Source organism: Triturus cristatus, chromosome 4_1 (assembly GCF_964204655.1).
Source record: "Triturus cristatus chromosome 4_1, aTriCri1.1, whole genome shotgun sequence".
In the NCBI taxonomy this organism is placed as follows: domain Eukaryota; kingdom Metazoa; phylum Chordata; class Amphibia; order Caudata; family Salamandridae; genus Triturus; species Triturus cristatus.
In genome coordinates, this window is record NC_140585.1 from 265512806 (window position 1) to 265533919 (window position 21114).

At 43.8% G+C, this 21114-nt stretch overlaps 1 protein-coding gene across 1 annotated transcript in view; it reads right to left on the reverse strand.

The window, feature by feature from the left end:
• The window catches only part of AGK (acylglycerol kinase), a 187675-nt gene that overhangs the window by 50672 nt on the left and 115889 nt on the right, over positions 1-21114 (reverse strand). The window contains exons 9-10 of the mRNA XM_085652021.1: positions 5846-5925; positions 5297-5354 (exon numbers count right to left, since the gene is read on the reverse strand). Coding sequence (XP_085508147.1) covers positions 5297-5354; positions 5846-5925 — 138 coding nt within the window. The remainder of the gene's footprint in view (positions 1-5296; positions 5355-5845; positions 5926-21114) is intronic.

Sequence of the window (21114 nt, forward strand, 5' to 3'; positions counted from 1 at the left end):
AATCCTAGGACATGCCCTACGCCGACGCCTAACCACCCAGAAGGCCACCGCCAGACTCAACCTGACCATCCTACAAAATAACCAGATCTCTCCACACCTCAACAACCTCCAGTGGCTCCCAGTCCAGTAAAAATGTAAGTTCCAGCTACTCACCCACGACTACAAAGTTTTTAAAACACCGGTTCAGCTTACCTCAACCACCGCCTCAACTCCTACTAACCATTCAGACACCTTTGATCTGCATCCCAGGGAAAAGCACACCTTCCTCGCATCAAGAAGACGAGAAGTGGAGGATGCTCCTTCCTAAATCACGCAGCCAAGACCTGGAACGACCTCCAGAAACGCCTCAGAACCTACCTCACAGACTTCCGAAGGAACCTCAAGACATGGCTCTTCCAGACGAAACAGACATGATCTCCTCCTCCCCCCATCAGGCCTGCCCTATTCAGCGCCTGGATAACCCCTGGATTAGCCTCGCTCTACAAATTCACATAACATAACATTCTTGGACTTGTAGCCCTGTTAATTCAATTATGAAATCTAGACTGCAAGTTCAAAATTACAAAGGAAAAATCTATACTAGCTGAGCAACTTAAGAAGTGACCTGGGAAAATTGAGAGCTCTGCAGGACTCTAAGCTGATGCGCCTGAAATCTTTGACACTAGCTGCCTTATCTGCAGACCTCTGAGAAGGAAGAAAATGGTAGCATTCCTCTGAAAGCCCTAAAATGCAGGTCTTTCAGAAGCTAATAAAGGTACTGAGAGACAATAATACATCCTGTTAGCTGGTGAAGAGGTGTTATTGAGGCCAAGGCTGGCCACAGTATTCAATAGTTACTCATGTGTGTCATGTAATTGAACTCCATTGAGTCATCATCGCCAAGTGCTTTCTGCCAATTCTTCGGAACTTAGTCCAATGTGATTTCTTGTGATATATTCATTGGACATTAAGTCACATGTTGTAATTTCTGGCGAGGTCAGGCTAATGCTAATCACTGGTTGTAAAGCCTAAAAAATATCATACCTGTCTTTGGTCACAAAATGTAGATCAGCATTCTCGGGAAGCAGGTAAATGTAAAAGTGTGCATATTTATATATTGCTCAATAGATACTATGGGAGATACTGTGTTTAAAATAGAATAAAACAATTAGGTTAACTAGGAACTGTGGATTTGAACGTGGACATCTAGATTCAATATCTATTCCAGGTGTATAACACTAGCAACTACTAGAATCTGCCAATTGTTTACTAGCCTATACACAAAATTACAAACTAGATTTGTAATTTAGGTCTGAAATCCATAATGTTTGAAGCTGACTCTTGGACTACTTCTGATTAACCAGGTATGTTGTCCTCTTGTGAAACTGAGGTCAGTCAGGCCAATAATAGTAAACACAACATGACAATATGTTCCTTCTCGTTTTCTTTTAACTTAGATAATTTATGTCAGACCCCATTCAGGAAAAGGGGAGGGGGTGCACAGAACCCGCAGGTTCTACTGGGCCACAAATGTGGTGGATTGAGGTAGTTTACTACTGGTGTCCTGAGGCCCTTCTTACTACTGCTCAGTAGTACAATCCCTTTCCGTACTTCATTGCATGGGTAACGAGCGCCAGCAGTCACCGGATTCTCAAAGAGGTAAATGTGAGGGTGCACAGCTCAGAATTCAACAATCATGCAAAAGCCACATTAACTTCAAAGTCAAACTAAATGCTTGTCTTTTAGGAAAAGAAAGTATTTCTCAATTATGCAACAGAGGACACAAGCCAGTATTCCTGTTGGCGCTTCTCTGTGGTGGAGCTACTTCCACGGAGCCCCCTTGTCCTAAACCCTCCGTGAGCGACCCCTTCATGACTGATACAGTCCAGTAGTTACGGCATAAGTATATGACTTAAGTACATGTTTAGTCTTGAATGTCTTCCACAAGTCAAATACACGCTCAGTTCACATTGTTTCATGTATTTCAAGTACTCTACCCCTGGTGGTGTAGTGTATATAGAAGTAGTTTGTGGTGCTCCCCTAGAGGGTATCCAACAGGCACATACTCCTCCGCGAGGTTGGTCCCACAGTGAGCCAATGTATAGCTCAGGTGTGGCCGTCTCTCTATTCAGGCAGCCACCAGGCTCTAACTCTGGGGTGCAGTGGACGGGTGGGCTACTGCAGCTCATTTCATCCACAAAGCATGTCCAGGCCCCCTCCAACACTGTGCAAGTTACTATGGTCGATGCTGCCCTGATTGTGCCGATACATACAGTGTCAGCCATGGTAGGAGGAAATATTGTCAACATGGCAGATGCAACCCAACCCAACCTGTTCTAAACATGCAGTTACTTAAACAGTTTCCCTTTGTGAGACGGTCTCAGGTAGCCAGCTTCCTATGGACGTCCCACATTCTCAAGGATGCAGGGCTTATCTTCCTGGACAGTCTCTCCTCCTGCAGGACCAGCAAGACTCCTTCACTGTCTCAGCAGCCCGATAGGCTACGACGCACTCAGGCTGGCCCTCAGCTCTTCCAGCAGATAGTACAGACTTCAGGTAATGTCCCCTCACCTCTGGGAGACTGGCTGTCAAGCAGACACCAGCCCTGGTCATGAAGCAGTCTTTATATTAGTGTGAGGATCTCTACCTTCCATGGTCTTGAAGGATAGGAACTAGAGCAAAGTTGGGTGGTTTGGGTCCCACTTTTATGCACAATTTTTGGAGAATGAATTTGGATCCACCGTCCCAAACTTCACACCAGTTTGGAGTGGTTATCCATCAAATGTCCTTCTCACGCTGCTCTCTGCACACATTCTTTGTGTAATGTGATGTTTTTCACATCAAACTTTATCTAGACTAAAGCACCCCCAAAACAGACAAAATGAAGTGTGAGATTTCAGCACCTGGCTGTCATCAGCCTCTATAAAGTCATAATCGGTGACAGACAAAAGGGCGTACCTAGAAACTTCCTCACCTTGCACAGCAGACACTGCAGTTCCAACCCAAACTTCTACCATCACACCTAACAGCAGTGCTCAGGAAGAACTAATCAGTAGCCCTTAGCTAACAAAAATTCTCATGGAATTTCTAAAGGTAGCCCTGTCTTCATCCTCCTTTTCTGGGTCACCACTCTCCAGCCACAGGGACGCAGGTACTACACTTTCTGGGGATACTGCTCTCATCCTACTTCTTATGCCACACTGAGCCCGGAACAACAACAAGATAATGGATGGAATGCTTAAATCAATCTCAGCCAATGGCAATCACTCCGCCGCATCCCAATCCATAGTTTTTCGCCCACCATGCCACCTCAGTTTGGACCCAGTCATATGCATTGCAAATCAGACTTGACTCTGCTCAAATGATAACAGTACAGGCAAGCCAGGTTACTGTGAACTGGAATACAAGCAAGCTAGGACCGATTTCACACTTATTCCAGGCTCTTCAGCCAGGTCTACCTTTATTCCAGTGGCACAGTGGTCTGGGTATACCCGTTGCACTTAGGGTGTCAACTGCACCAACAAGGTGATAGATAGAATGCTTGAATTAATGTCAGCCACTGGAAATCGCTCAGGACTGCATCCCAGTCCATCGTATTTCGCCCACCATGCCACCTCGGTTTGGACGCAGCCATGAGCAAATCAGTCTTGAGCCTGCTCCAATGCAAACAGTCCAGACCAAACTTCCAAGTCAGATCCACCCTGAACCGGAATAAAGGCAACCTGGACCAGTTTTGCCCTTATTATGGGCTCTTCATTCAGATATAACTTGATTTCAGTGGCTTAATGAGCACGAGGCCCACATCTGGGCATATTGTTTTTGCACATCAAGCCAGGTACATCCAAAATGGATCTCCGTGGCATCTGTACTCAAGCTCTCCCATACACAGAGCCCTACTTCTTCACATATGCACTACATACTACTTGACAAACACACGCAATGCCAGTGCAAGGTTCTGTGCATACACACATCTGGGAACCTTTACACAACTTTACATAAGTTGGGCTTGTAGGCCACACTCACAGTAACACAGAAAAACGGTGAGATCACACTATCAATCTCAAAAACATACTGCCACCACCACTTTATCTCTTATACCCCAGAACAGGGACAGGATTTACCAGCCCACTTACGAGTTAAAATTTGGAAGGCCCTCCAGGTCATAGCAAAGGTGTAGGACTTTGCATAGCCAGGGACATGCTTAGGCATTTGAGCAAATGCTGGATTAGTGTGACACTAGGGCCAAAATAAAAGGCAAGAAAACAGATATACAAGTAGTCAGGGCAAGGGAACACGCCCATATACCATGCAGGGAACACTCCCGGCCCAACAATTTTCCACTTGAAAAACTGCACATATACCCACAAACTCCAGTGTATGCAATGCCCATAACGTTCTACACATGAAAAAAGGAGTATCATTCTCTTTTCTTCTAGTGTGCATAAAATTATGGTTGCTCTTATCCAGACAAATATATACAGAACCCTAACACACACGTAGACAATTACTGGCATCTATTATCCACTTTTCAAACATAAAAAAGCAATGCTATTACAAAACCTATCTGGAATTAAGAGTGATTTTGGGTTTCCCACATGGGCATATTTCTTACCTTTTGCTGCACAGCCATATTCGCATCGTAGACAACCACAGACAATTCATTCTCCTCAGAACGTGTGGTTCATGAATCACCCAGGCCTTCATACTGGCCTTAATACAATAACACTTTCAGTATAAGTACCATACTGAACATGAGCTAAAACTGGATCATTGGTCAAACAGGAACGAAGAAGAAAGATAAGAAGGGAAATGACGGCACAGAGAATGAGGATGAAAGTTAAAAAAATGACAAAGAGGATCAAAATACCAGATGACAACGAATGTGAGCAAAACAATAAAACGGCTAGGGCGGTCGACCTCGAATCTGGGGAACCGGGTTCGAGTCTCAGCAATGGCGCTGAACATCCTGTGATTCTGGGCAAATCACTTAATCTCCCCGTGCCTAACAAAAATGAATGTGTGTCCTCATGTAATGCAACTGGTGCGATGTATAGCGATCTGATACCCGATACCAGGTCAAGTTTGCGCTATATAAAACTCTGTAAAATAAATAAATAAATAAATAAGAGGAAGAAATAAAAGGGAAGAAGGCACAGTAGTAGTATAAAGTGCACAAACCGAGATGTGGTGTGGTAGAGAATAACAGGGTAAAAGAAAATGACATGCGGAGGGAAGAGGAAGTGCTCAGAAACTCTTGCACTGGAGTGGTAACTGGAACAGGTCTAAATGCTGCCTCTTGCCAAATATTTTAGCTTACCCTCAATGTGCTGAACAGGTGAGCAGCTTTGGTTTTCAGAGGCCCGAGATACCAATATCTGCACAAAGCAAATTGAACAAGAAAAATGTGGTTAGGAAAAGTGCACCAAATATTATGTGCTTTTTATGTTCAGACCAACCTGTTCACTCTATTAATGCACCCTAATTCTTACCTTTAGCAACTTTTAAAATATGGATACTATAAGCCATCAACATTGCAGCCAACAATCAATAACCTTGACCCGTAAGACCTCTTAATATGGTAATTAGTTTCACTGATTACCCCCAATTCCCAATAAACCTATTAACGAAACTCAGCATTACTCTGACAATGTTTGTGCTACCGTTCTTCTCCATTCAGGATTCCCCTTTTCTACCGTGACATGCCTCCTATGACAGGAGCACACTGCTTTATGATTTCATCCTTTTTGGGTGACAGTCATACAGTTTTAGTGCACGCATATCACTAGTCAACGTCAAATACGTAGTTGATTCTGTGCACATATGTGCATTTCTAAGTTTGACACTTCTTTGTCATTGTGTTACATACTTGCTGGCTTTGTCTGCTGCGTCTCGGTATGATCCCCATCTTAAGCCAGTCATTGCATACACAGGTGGGTTACTTTCTCCCTAAATGAAAGGAAAATCAAGTTGAAATTATCTGTCATTATAACTGAAGTAGGCATGTTATTTTACCCTTTCAATCTTTCCAATGATAAGGCAAAAACAGAAACCACTTTATGAAATAAATGATCACCACCAAATCATATCTGCCCACAATTGCAAAGGAGAGAAGGGAGATCAAAATAGTAATTTTCCATACAAGTTACTATTAGAAAAGCATCCAAGCAGCTATTGAGCAGAGTCCGAACAAAGTTCTTCTGCTTCCAGCAAAAAAGGAAATATGATCTGGACGTGGCCAAAGACCAGCATGGAAAAGCATGAATACCCATAGAGACTTCTCAATTGGTATCAGAGATGTTCCTCCAGCAAAGGCCTTGCAGACTTCCAGACTGATTTTGGAGATAGACTAGTGAGGGTCATGAAGACCTCCAAGCCGATATCCGAGAAGTACCATTAAGTGAGAGAGCTAATGCTACAGAGGTATAGAGAGCAGACTCCCTTCTAACATCAGTGTTGACCTTCTAGCATAAAGACATTGGTAGAATAAGAACTAAATACACTGACTGCTAAGCCATTTGCGCCCAACAATAAGGCAGTTGTTTCTCTATTCCTGCATTATGAATAAAAAAAGCACAACAACAAAATGCTGCAAATCTGTCAAGCCTTAGCAGGTGGTGTGGCCCTTGGCAGAGCAGTCCCTTCCTTTCATACTAAGTCCATACCTTAAGATGTTCTTCCATTGAATGCATAAGTTCTGCAAGAGCACTCAGAATACAAGTATTGACCCTCCTGTCAAAAAGGGCAACAGTTCAATTGTTGGGATGAACATAATTCTCAGATTAGAACACCATGAAATCAAATTGTTGTGCTAGCATGGTGTGAACGAATCTCTAGAAGTTTCTAGGAAAAATTGTTATCTCCCTTACACAACTCACTAGTTTTGGTGACAAAGTAAATCCAAGCAATCGGCAACAGTAGGCCGCCCAAATACTTTCCAATTGTTCACTGCAACATACTCACTCCCCTACACTCAGTCTCACGTTACCTGATCCAGAGGAGTTTAAAGACACTCACCGCCTACCTATCATCAGCCCATCTCCTCCGACTATGCCATCATCCATGTCCGCTTCCATACCTCTGTCGTACAGTCTCTCCAACTCAAGACCACTATCACGAAAAGCAAACATCCCTCTAGTACCCTACACTCATTTCTAAAAGAAATTCAAAATGACCTTTCAAAAATGTTGAGTTCCACATCCTTTGCCTTACTTAATTGGAAGCTAAAGTCAATGTTCAACTCGCACTACCCTCAGCAAAACTACTCCAGCTACACCTCACAGCCCTAGATAATTCCCAGCTTTGAGCTTTGAAAAGAAACATGCATGCACTTCCCAGACTTCTACTGAACATTTTAATGCTAAAAGGATATCTCACATCCATGCTGGAAAAAATGCTGAAGTCTCTTACTATAAGGACCTCATCTCTATATTATACTTCCATGCTCAAGGACTTGCCTGGACAATTAATATTTGTTCCTCCCCTCTCATGCTCCAGTCACATCGTGATTCCCTCTGCTGATGTTTTTTTTAAATGATCTTTATTGGGTTTCAACAGATTATACAGATCAATTCTATCGACAATATAATGCATGTTGTCACACAATTGGATACAGAAGCAGCTTTTTTGGTGGGATGCTAAGCCATTACAGTGACAATGATCTTAAGTCAATAGTAGCATTTTATACCATAAAGCCTAAGTTTTCTAACATCATCCACAGTACTGATGTCTGTTCAGAGATATTTGTGCTTGCCTGTCATATAACTAAAGTTTTGTGTCCTGCTGTGTGTAATCAAATATGAATATGTCGGTGTATGCTTACAGGTGCTGGTGGAGGGAGCTCTGCGTTTTGTGTAATTGTGTTTGTGGTGTCGACAATCATAATCGTGTATGCAATCAATAGGGGTTCACATTGTATTCTTCGTTATTATGACATGTCATACTGAGTGTGCAGGGTAGTGAGGTGTTTTACGTTGCAGGTGGGTTTATTGTATTTAATTTTGATTCTACAGTAGTTAGATATTCTTGCCATTGTACAGGGTTGGTCAGTGGGGGTATCTGGGGTGCATTTGTTAGTTGAGTCTCGTGTAATGCGACAAGTGCCCTGCGAAGGTCTGGAAGCCATATTTGTGTGTTGGGGTTCACCGGTGACTTCCAGGCCATGGCTATTTTGCCAATCCCAGTGCCAGGTCTAGGAATTTATTGAGGTTCTTGCATTGGGCGTTGCACTTCATTATACCAAGCAGGAAATGTGGGGCCTGAGCTGCTACCAGGGTTCCTGCGGTGTCTGTCAATGTCCCAGCTACATCGTTCCAGAGGGTCCTGAGTCGAGGGCACGCCCAGACCATATAGAAGAATGTTGCGTTCGTATCTAGGCATCTGGGGCAAATGTCAGCAGAGGTAGGGTACATGCGTGCCAACCTATGCGGTGTTAGATACGTGTGGTTGAATTGCATGTATTTCAGCCTAGCGTTCGTAGATATAATTTTAGAATAGTTTATGCAGTGTGTCCATTGCTTTCAGTGATGCTGATCTCCAACACCGGAGAGCTTGTAAGACCTGAGGTATTGTGGGTTCCTTGCGCGTGTTACCAGATGTCTGGAGAAATTGCTGTGACAATGTTGCATAAAGCAGAAATGTCCCATGGGATATCCCATAATCTTCTATCAGGGTCTCTGAAGTCACATAGTTTCAAGTTTACAACTAGGTCTCCCCATGTGTCCAATCACACTGCCTGCCACGCTCCAAGCTCCGGACGAGAATCCGGTCTTCTTGACATGTGATTGTATTGTGTTTTTTTTGCTGGCCCTATAATGTACTTGTTGAGAAGCGTTTTACCTCCTTCAAGAGTCCCATACAGGCTGGTGGCAGATTCCGATGACCACCTCAGGAGCCATGCAGCCAAGTTTAATGATGAAAGGTTTGGGTGTCAAATTTGACCCTGAAGGCTTGTTAGTAGGTCTGGTTTGTACAACAGCTCCTCGAGTGGTTTTGTGGACATTTGTAACATGTTGGGTTGCCACCACTGTCTTTGCCAATCTGGAGCTATTAGTATCATCTTTGATGTAAACCTACGAAGTTTCAGAATCACCGCTGGTATTATTGGGATCCATGGAAAAGCATAGAGTAATGGCCTCCACCATTCGATGGACATCTAGATGTGAAGTCTGTGCATTTGTTTTGCTTTCTTTTGTTGTTAATAAATCTAGTGCAGGAGTTTCCCATTCTTAGAAAATATCCTTTAGAACTTGTCAAGTACCCATTTGTGAGACTCTTTGTAGATTCAGCTGAGAAAGTCTGCCTAAACTTTCTTTTTTCCTGAAATGTGAACTGCTGTCAAGTTTAGGTTGTCGGACAGAGCCTGACTGAGCTTGCAATGACAGAGGACTTGACCTGGTGCATGCTTGCCTGTTTATGTATTGCATGGTGGTGGTGGTGTTGTAGGTCTGTATCCGAATGGTCAGTGATACCTTTAGAGTTGGGAGGAAGGCTTTGAGAGCTATTCAAACAGCTCTGCACTCTGGGTAATGTATGTGGTACGATTTTTCGCTTTTTCATCTCGGTCTCAGAATTGTTAGGTCTCACAGATTAGCCCCCCAAATCGTAAGGGAAATATCCATTATTACTATTTGAGATGGAAGTTGTTTCTGAAATAAGGTACCTCCTAACAAATTCTGCCTCTTGAACCACCATGTGAGAGATTGCCTTGCTGTTAAGGTGAGCATTAGTCTGTCTTCCCAAATATTTTCTCTTCGAGACCACTAATCCTGCAAGGACGGCTAGAAAGGTTTCATACACAACCTTGCAAAGTGAACAGCGTTTACACAAGAGGCCATTGATCCGTGAAGTGAGGCTATCATTCTTGAAGTTGGATGAAGAGTTGACCTGAGGACACGACATTTGAGCCAGATAGAAAAAAACTCTCTCCTCCGAAGGAAACACTGTTGACCTTATGGTGTCAAATGTCACCCGCTCGATAAGACAGCCTTTGAACTGGCATGGATATTTATATTTGGTTGTTGATCCTGAGACCTAGCCTGTTCAGGAGTCTCACTGCATTATGAAGTCTTTTTTCAACTTCTGTGGATTGTGAGCCTTCAACAGTCAATCGCCCAAATAAGGATAAACAAAGATTATTCTTTCTAGGTGCGGCGCTACTACAGTCATGCATTTTGAAAATGTGTGCAGTGCAGCCTTGAGGCTGAACAGAAGTACTGTGTATCGATAATGCTTTTTTCTATAAGGAACAGAAGAAATCCTTTGTAGGTGTGGGCCAAAGGGATGTGGAAATATGCGTCTTGAAAGTCTATTGTGCACATCCACTCTTTTTCCCCGCAGGGATATGGGTATATTTCCATTTTTGATTAATTTGTTTTTGTATCTCAGATCTAATATTGGTCTGAATTCTCTTTTTGGTCCAGTTTTCATTATGAGAAAATATCTGGAGTATACTCTTACACCTTTTTGACCTGGGTTCGATTACTTTCTTTAATAGGATGGATGCTTCTTTCCGGAGTACAGACAGCTGGATCTACAAAATTTAGCACCCAATTGTCTTTTGTGATTAGAGTCCATACTGCTATATATAAGGAGACCGCTCCCTCCACTGGAGTGGGTAACAGAGAAAAGGGCATTAGGTTGTCACTGCCTTGGACAAGAAAGTAGAATTCCTCAAGTAGATGGCGATTCTGTATGGTTGTCTTTGGTTATGAAGATCTGCATTGACATGGGTATCTCTGGGTCTGTGGATACTGTTGTTGCTGATTAAAAGACAAATGAGGGGTTTGAATCCTATACTAGTAGTATCTACAATTTCTCGGTCTGCATTGTGGGCAGAAGAATTTCTTGCGTTCCTCCAAACAAACTGCTTTCACTCAATCAATCACTCAAACAGGATTTGTAAAGCACGAATAATCACCAGCAAGGGTATCTAGATGTTGAGGGCTAGAGACCCTTCCTGAACTCTGAAAGAGAGGGTGAGGTCTGAAGGTGAAGTGAGAGGCCATTCCAGGACTTGGAAGCGAGGTAGAAAAAGTTTCCTCCACTGATGCTTAGGGGGATGCGGGGTGTGTGAGCGAGGGACAGGGATGCTGAACGCAGGTGTATGGAGGGCAGGTGGAAGTTCATGCATTGGTTGATGTATGCTGGTCCTTGATCATGGAGGGCTTTGTAGGCATGGCTCAGCATCTTGAATTGGCATTTCTTTTGAATGGGGAGCCAGTGGAGCTTCTTAAGGTGTGGGGTGATGTTGGTTTATTTGGAGAGGTCGAGGCTGAGTCTGCTGTGTTCTGAATGGTCTGTAGTCTCATCAGGAGGCGATTGGTGATTCTGACATAGAGTACTTTGCCATAGTCCAGCCAGCTGGTGACTAGAGCAAAGGTGACAGTTTGTCTTGAGTTGACAGGGAGCTGTTTGGAAATTTTCCAGAGCAGGCAAAGAGTGAGGAAGCATGCGGACGAGACTGCAGTGATCTGGCTTTTCATGGTGAGGTTTCTGTCAAGGATTCTGCTAAGGTTGAGGGCATGGTCTGTCAGTTTGGGTGAGGGTCGTAGATCGGAGAGCCACCAGGAGTCGTTACATGGGTAAGTATGGTTTGTAAAGATCAGCTCCTCTGTTTTGTCGGTGTTGAGCTTCAGGCCTTTGTTTTTCATCCAATCGGGGACGCTCGTCATGCTTCTGAGGAAGTTGGTTCTTGTGGAGGGATCTTCTAACAACAAGAGGGTGAGCCTGGTGTCATCTGCGTAGGATATGATCCCCCCTACTGTGCTTCAAAAACTAGACCTCCCCGTACTCTCCTCTATCATAGAGCTCCTTAACACATCACTCCAGGAAGCTAGGGTTCCTGCAGCCTGGAAAGATGCGATGGTCCTCCCCCTACTAAAAAAAAGCCAACTCCGACCCTGAGGTTCTCTCCACCTTCCGTCCTATTTCCCTACTTCTCATTTTCTCTAAGATCTTGGAAAAGCACATCAACCTCCAACTGACCAAGTTTGTTGAGGCTCAAAATATCTTACATCCTTCTCAATCGGACTTTAGAGCCGGCTTTTCCACAGAATCGACACTACTGGGAGTTACCGAAAATATTCGTCAACTAGTCGACAAAGGAGAGATGGTGGCACTTATCCTATTGGATTTAAGTGCAGCATTTAATACCGTTTCCCACTTCTCACTCCTAAAGATTCTCGATACTAAGGGCATCGGCGGAAAGGCACTCTTGTGGCTGTCCAGCTTTCTATCAAACAGGACCTTCCAGGTCTTCTCCTCTACTGCTCATTCCCGGACTCAGGTGTCCTCGTATGGAGTCCCCCAGGGCTCCATTCTCAGTCCATTGCTCTTTAACATCTATGTCAGCCCTCTGGCTACAATAGCAGAGCAAGCAGGTCTAACTATTTACTCCTACGCTGATGACATCCAGCTTATCTTCTCGCTCTCCTGCAAGGAAACTTTAAAGTCACCCTCTCTCCAACCAGGGTTATTAAAGATAGCCGACTGGATGCACGCAAATAAACTTAAGCTAAATGGAGGAAAAACTGAACTCCTCATCTTCGGTAACAAAAATCTCTTTGGGGCCTCCAACATTGGCCTCCAGAGATGGGTGATCTTCCCCTCCCATCACAATCGGCGCGCAACCTTGGTGTCATTATTGACGATCAACTGTCGATGAAGCAGCTAGTGATTAAAGTTGCTTCAACTTGCTTTGCTATTCTAAAGTGGCTTAGGAAAATCCTGTGGATGCTTCCCTCTGCCACTCAAAAAACTGTCGTCCAGGCCTTGGTAGTATCCAGATTGGACTACAGTAACGTGCTCTATCTGGGTGCCGGCAGACTTCAGGTGGTCCAGAATTCAGCTGCAAGACTGCTCAGCCAACTTCCCAGAACGGCTCCCACTTCTGGACTCCGTGAACTTCACTGGCTGAGAATTGACAATCGCGCCAAACTCAAAGCCCTCTGCTATATGCATAGAATAAACATGGGCTCAGCTCCCCACTATCTAAGTGCCTTGGTCCAACACTATCACCCTTCACGCTTATTTCGATCCTCGAATCAATTAAAATTTCAGGTGCCCAGAATCAAACGAGCCAGAATGGGAGGACGCTCTTTTGCCATTTTAGCTCCCTCCCTATGGAACTCCCTTCCTATGTACCTACGTCATGAAAAGCAGTATCTCAAATTTCGCAAAGATCTGAAAACATGGATTTTTAATCAGTAAAACCTGTGAATCCTCCTGCTTGCCCTTGCCTCTTGTCTTGCATTGTCCCCAGGCACCGGGAAACCTCCGGGTAGCTGTGCGCCATACAAATTTAATAAATAAATAAATAATAAATATGATGTCCAGTCTATGGCTTCTGACGATGTTGGCCAGGGGGGTCAAGGAGATATTGAAGAGTGTGTGGCTGAGGAATGAGCCTTAAGGGGTACTGCAGATGATGCTCTTGGGGTCTGAGGGGGCTTTTAATGTTCGTGCCTCACTTTTGATTTATTTATTTTAGAAGTTTTATATAGCGTGAACATGTCCCCTGGGGCTATCAGAGCGCTTGTTTGGCAATCATGAAGGTACGCGAAGTATTAACAGTAAACCAACCGGTCAAAATACAATCATAACAGTTCACTATAGACAAATACAGAAAAGCGAGTCATAGAGTGCCTGGGAGGCTGGGGATCTAGGCCAGAAATATCTTCATCAGTATCGCTTTAACTCCCCCCTTTTGAAAGAAGACCTGGAATGGTTCAGTCTGATTTCAGGGGGCAGGGAATTCCAAATTCTCGGTGCAATACCTGAAAATGCTCGATTGTAGGTTTTCTTTTTATGGAATTTCTGTGGCTTAAGCGGTAAGGTGCTGGAGAACCTAGAGGATCTGGAGCCATCAAAGAGCTCAAGTTTTTGTGCAAGGCATAGTGGGGCGTTGAAATGTAAACCTTTGTGGGTCATGCATGCACTTTTTAGATGTATCCTTGCTTCATACGGGAGCCAATTTAGTGACTTCAGCTCAGGCGTGATGCGATTGTTACGTTTTGAATCTGTGATGAGCTTTGCAGCGAGATTGAGAGAGACCCTAAGTGATGCCATCGTCAATGTGGGAAGGCCACAGAGAGTTGCTCTTCCATAATCCAGCTTAGAGATCACTAGGGCTTGCACCGCAGCCTTGAAGTCATTGTGGGGTAGGAACAGTGTTATTTTCCTTCAGGAAGTTCAATTGGAAGCTTGCTCCTTTGGTGAGAGCATAAACGTGCTTTTGCATGTTCAGATGCATATCTAGCATTATTCCCAATAAGCTCATGGAATCAATGATGTTTGGAATGCAGTTGAGATCTTTTAGTTGATGCATTCATTCTTCGATGTCTGGAGACTGTTTGGATGGGGCGATTAAGAGGAATTCTGTTTTGAGAGCGTTTCATTTCAGGTAATTAAGGGTCAGCTAACTTTGCGTTTTCTGTGCAGCTGAATTCAGGGACCTGATGTCCTCCGGGGAGGAGGCTTTCAGGTACAGTTGGATGTCATCGGCATAAATGTGATTGTGGATGTTGGATAGTTTCGGAGGATCCATGGACAAGTTGAAGAGAGTGGATGAGAGTGTGGACCCCTGTGGTACCCTCAGAGTGAGTGGTGAGGGAGTAGACAGACTGATTCACCTTGAATCTTTGAGTTCTAGTGTTTAGAAATTAGGAGAACCAGTTTAGCACAATCCCTGATAGCCCCATCCTGTGTTCAAGTAGGTCGATTAGGTGGTCATGGTTAACCGTATCAAAAGCGGACGATGGGTAGAGGAGGATCAAAAGGCACGACTCATTTTGATCCAGTATACTTATCGTATCATCTACAAAGTGAGTGAGAGCAAATTCAGTGTTATGACCCTGACGGAAGCCAGATTGGAATTGGTTTAGCAGTCGGAATTGTTCTATGTGGCTGCATAGCTGGGTGTGGACACCTTTCTTGAGGAGTTTTGCCAGAGTAGGAATTTTGGAAATTGTGAAGGATAGTGTGATCTGCAGTTGTTTTTTATCTTAGAAGAGGGGTGATCTGCCCAGACTTTAGGCAATCCGGAATAGAGCCTTGAAGTAGGGAGGCATTAACTATCTTCGTAAATAAGTGGATGATCTGATCTCATTGAAGAAGTTTGATGGCAGGGGATCACTGAAGTGTTTGGATGGTTTCAGTGCAGCCAGAGCTTTGAGAATAGTGCTTTCATCCAAAGTTTTGAATAGGCTCCAGGAAGCATTGTTTTTTCGGAGGGGCACTCCAAACCTGGAGAGAGGGAGGGTGAAAGGTGGTAGGTAGATTCTCCAAAACTAACTGCAGTTCCAATTCGATCTTTGTTGTCCTTTCACAGAAGAAGGCGGAAAATTCCTCACAGTTAGGCCGTGGACAGAGTTCCAATGAAGGTTAGGTTGACTGTTTGATTGAAGCTTGATGAGTTCAAGCAGTTTTTCAGTCGGTTTTTCGCTTGCTCTAGTTGGGTTCTGAATTAATTAGCTGTAGAGCATCTAATGCGTTTGTTATATATATTTCTCAAAGATCTCAGCTGATTGAGATGCTCAAGGGAGGGAGAGGATCTCCACAATTGTTCCGCTAGTCTCAGATTTCTTCTTTCTGTATTTAGGCTAACATTGTACCAAGGTTTGGAGATTTTGGAGGACATTCTTTGAAGTGTAGAGGCGCAATTGAGTCTAAAATTTTTGTCATGGAGAGATTGTAGTGGTCTGTAAGGTCATGGACATCAGACATGTCCACAGGAGGGGGCAAGATGTTATCACTGAGGGAAGTCATATCATCCAAGTTAATGTTTAGCAGACTTCTTTACAAGTGCCTGGGTTTCTTTCGCTGAACTTTATTAGCTCTCACAGATTCTGTGATGAGTTAGGTGATGCAATGATCTTTTGCATTTCCTCTTCTGTGTGCTGGCAGAACAAAGATTTTCCAGAACAATCAAGTACATGGTTTTCAACTGTATTTCTGTTTTTTTAGAGTAGTAAAAGTAAGCCATGAGGATGTCCTTATGTATGTGTCACGGTAATATCCAGTTGCTTCCAGTTCTGTTAACACTACCGCTGCACTAAATATTTAGTTGGCTACCAACGCATTTTCTCACAGCAAATTGGTGTAAGGCTTCTGACAGTGTTTTTGGAAGACTGTTTGCATTCCTTCGCAAATTTCACATTGATAATGACCCCTCAGCGTGATGCCTTCTCGGTCTTTCTGAGTGTACATATTGCCATCATACTACAGACGTTGCCGTCTTTCAGCACAAGATTCTTTGGGAGACACACCACACAGAACTTGGGGGGGATCTGAAACCATCTTTTTCCAGTCACATGAAGGGCACTTCTGAAAAAGAGAAGGCATTTTGAGGAAATTTTCTTTCAGGAATCTTGATTTTCAGATGTTATTTGATAGAAAAGGTCTAAAAACGTCAAGTGAAGCTTAAAAAGCTATGATAAATTTTGCTATTGTAAAATAAATTGTGGTTCCAAATCTCAAATGTGCTCTCAAGGTCCTGCTCACATGAGTCGGAAAAAAGAACAGACTCTCTGAGGTAAACTACCAGTAAGATGCACAGTGGGTAGAGAAGCCTCATGGATTCTTAAAGGGACAGCACCATTTTTGTCTCTTTACAATGAAATCCTAGGATGCTGCAGTTTCCCTTCTTTGTTCATTTTCATTTTTCTACACAAAAAGTTGCAATGCAGATTTTGTATTCAGGGTCACTGTATTCTCCCAGAAAAAAGAAATTAAGCCTCTGATAGGCTAACACCACAGTGCATTTCATCATGAAATCAGATGGACATGAACACCCAATTGGATTTAAAAATGGATTGTACATATCTGAAGAAGTGCTTCCGGGTTCACGCAGGTAGCGATTAATAATTTCAGTGTTTATGACTTCACCGAAGAACCGACGATACAGAATTTTATAACAACACAATCAACTTCTTCCCTCTAGCACCACTGACCAGTTCCCTCATAGTCCCACCTTCTCACACACCTCTTGTTAAATACATTTCTATTACAAACTCTGTGAACCCCATATGCCCATCATTCAACCATTTCAATCCTCAAATTATCCTGCATTTGGCACTCCCCTATGCAAAGTGATATAGCTTTTCAATCATTTCTTCAATACTGCAGCAGCTTTCATTGTTCAAGGCGGCAGTAGTATTGTTTCTACAAATAAACACTATGCGGATACGTCTGTTTTATCTCTGCTGCCATTCATTTAAAAAGATTCTGGAAGAATAAGTCTTTAATCACCTTACCTTCTTTCTCACTATTCAAAATCTACTTGAACCCTTTCCATCAGACTTTCACACATTGCTCTTTAAAGATCAACAGCGCTCTCTCACGTGTCCAAATTCATAACCTCTGATCACCACAATTACATCTTACATTAGTCTACAATCTCTTGCACTATATACCATCCCACCCTACCATCAACAGTACCCACTCATGGGATCACTTATTCTGTTCTGAGCTGGGTTTCATATATCTTTCAGATTGTTCCTTTTTTGTCTCCTGGTTTACCACCTCTAGACCTCCTCCCCCAAGTGTCATCAAAACTCAGTTCTCTGCCTCTTCCTTTCCTCTCTATACAATTCATCCCTGTGTAATACTACCACCTCCTTCAGTTTCTAATATAATAATTCTGCACATAATGGACACGTTTCTTTCATTTCCCATCTTCACTACTGATCTCATCAACAAGGATCTCAGACTGAATTAAAGCATTCATTACTGGATAGCAGTACAACCACTCATATTAATTGTTCAAAAAAATTGAAGTAGTGAATTTCCCTTCTGGACCATTAATTAACTCTCTATCCTACCCAGTCCTTCCCCTCTCTCTCTTCCAGACAGCCTGACAACATCACTTCTAGACAGAATTTTGCGGTATGATTTAAACCCTTGGTGGACCTGGAAACTTTCATAATCAACACTAAGTAGCTTGTTTTAACTACTGAACATATAGAAAAACTGGCCAAACATTATATTTCACAATGCCAAACTCTACTGTAAGAGTCTACTTGTAGCGCCATTAAGGCCTTTCAGTCCCTGTACATAGTTGGAGGAAAAGAAAACAAGGTACTCACCTGTAACTACAGTTATCCAGTAATGTTATCTTTCATAGATTCACATGCCTGAATCATTCCCCGTCGCCGAGGCGGGAGTCCCACGGTAAATACAAAAGTAGTGCCAAAAGTAAATAACATTAGTAGGCTAAAAGAAAAAGCCTAAGGCCTATATCTTAGTAGCCTATCCACATCATTATAGTAAAAAGAACCAACATTTTGTTCCAACCAATCCGCTACCAGCACCCTCTAGAACCTTCCCAGCAGAGGCAGTTCTCCTCTGATTTAGCACAAGTGAGAAGTAAGTATGCCAGATATAGAGAACTGTCTTCTCAGGGAGGAGGGTGGGTGCATGTGAATCTATGAAAGATACCAATACTGGATAACTGTAGTTACAGGTAAGTAACTTGTTTTCTTATCCAGTATTGGGGTATCTTTCATAGATTCGCATGCCTGAATCAGAGGAGCAAGCAGTATACCAATTGTTGGACCTGTCAGCCTCAGGGTGGTCTCCCCCTACATTTTTGCCCTTTTGCCTCCCATTTTCACCATACCTTTTTGTTGGACTTAGGCCTCTGGGCGCCTCACCACTGCTAAACAGTGCTGAGGTGCAGGTGCTCTCCCCTAAAACGTTGTGACGCTGGCATATCTGCCACAAGCCCCTGCTACTGCAGTGAGGCTTAACCCTCCATAGGCTAACATTGGGAACCCCCCTTATGGGATAATTTCTGACAGGGACCTAATAAGTCTGTCATGTTTGGTCTTGTTGGACTCAGGGCGGGGAACCCTTTCCAATGATATATGGGGTTTGGGCACTACTCCTTTAGCAATCCCACCTTTAGAAAGTGGATATTTTCCTGCCTACACTTAGTCTGGGCACTGCAGACTCCCCCCTCCCATCTACACACTTATAGCTGCCTGGGCTGGGAGGTGGGAGTGGTGATTCACACCTTGTCCCCTTGAAGGGGCTGTGAATGGCTGCCCATTGTAGCCTTAGCGGCCCTGTCTCTCGTCACTGTGACGGCCAGGTCAGGGAAGACAGGGAACATCCCAGAACTCCCTGGACTCTTCCAGAAACCTATGCCCCCAGACCCTTCCAGAGACTTCCACCACCTTCCAGTAACTAGACTGTAGGGTATATAAGGGAGGGTCCTGGCCTCACATTTTTTGTTACACTGCTGGACTACGAGGAATATCTGCTGGAGTGAGGACTGCTGTGCCAGGAGGATTGCCACTTGTGAGGAGGCTGACTGCTCCCAGGAACTGCTGCCTCTACTTGCTGAGCTGCCCTACTGCCCGCTGATCCCGCCCTGCTAGGGAGAACTGGAACTAACACCAAGACATCTCCAGAGTGTCTCCACTAAGAAGCTTGACTGGTTTCTTGGTCTCTGGGGCCCAAAAGAACACTATAAACTATCAAGGCGGTGTATGCATGCTGTGCGCACCCCATTGCGCCTAACCCCACTACTGTCTCTGCTGTGTGGACAAGAGTCACCCCAAGGATCAGCTGTAGCGCGGAGGGCACGTGTTCTGCACCCCGTATGTGTGGTGGGCAACACTGTGAGGTGAAGCACCAGTTAGCCAGATCATCGCCGCCGTGGGTGCACGGGAAACACCCTTCAATTGCCGCAATCACCGCCCGTGACCTGACTGCGCTGCGGAGTGTTGCAACTGGGGAGCGCTCAGACAGGAAAGCGCTGGTTACCCCAAAGATCACCGCTGCAGGCCCAGGCAACCCAACCGCATCCCAAATCAAGAGTTCTGCTGGCCCAGAAATCACTGCAGCCGGCACGGGTAAACCCGGTGTGGTGTCCCTTTTGTGCATGAGTTACTGTTGATGTGTGTTGCACAAATACTTTACACATTGCCTCTTAAGTTACGCCTTCCTGCTCTGCACCAAGCTACCCTGTCGGAAACGGTGGTCCCTATTTGGACTAGGGCACATACCCCTGCCAACTAGAGACCCCGGTTCTAACACCAATATAATGTTGTTCGCGGATGGTGGGAGACACGTGCTCCAAATCTATCTAACAAACAGAAAGGACGAAGCAGACCCAATGATTCAGTGCAAGCATATTTTAATCCAGAAGTGTGTCGTGTACCGCCATGACGCGTTTCGGCCTCAGAAAGGCCTTGATCACATGACGCTGGTACAGGCAGCCAATTAATTTAAAGTGCAATAGTGCGAATCAGGTGACCAGTGGGCCAATAGAAATAAAAAACATGTTCCAAACAGCAAATAACAACTTCGAATGATGGAGCTAAAATACAAGGGTCTCGTTCAAGACTGGCTAAAATATATTTGAAATAGATTTCATTAATGCAAAACAAAAAGCGAGAGTGCAAAATCTAAAATTGTGCAAAATTTAGCAAGAAATCGATATTTGCCATAAATGGGCCAATGAACATTGATGGTATGGCAGACATGAGACACACACTGCCAATAAATACAGGGTATTCCATAATTGGCTACCCCCGTAATAGTGCAAAATTCATAAATGTGCAAATTATGCAAGTGCAAACATAAGCAAAGCCATTTAAAAATACCCCTGTCTGAACTATAGAGAAACCATATAGTTAAGTTATCAATCTAATAACAGTTTATAAAGCATGATAATTAAAAACTGTATGGACTGCAATGACCCTCCGCCTGATTGGTTTAAGCAAAAGTGCAATGCAGGCATCAATAGCACGTTACCACATTGTTTGATCAATCTTATCTGACCCGCATCTGCTCACCATCTGTCTAATCAATCTGCTAAACACAATGTTACATTGCAACCGCCTACTTTAACTGAATGCCCAGTCTATCCATTGAGAACCCCATAAATAGAACTGTTGCCATAGAACCCCACATATGGTTACAGGACACAGTGACCACCACTTACGAGTATCACTGTTCGGGAAGGCGAGACAAACACTACCATAGCATGAATCCAATAATAAATAAATAATCATTGCATCATAAATATTTCGGACCAAATACAATTTGTATGCTATAGAATCTCGTAGTGTTAGCTTCATGTATGTGCCTAAATGCACTCTTAAGAGAAACATATTGGCCCTGCTAAAATAA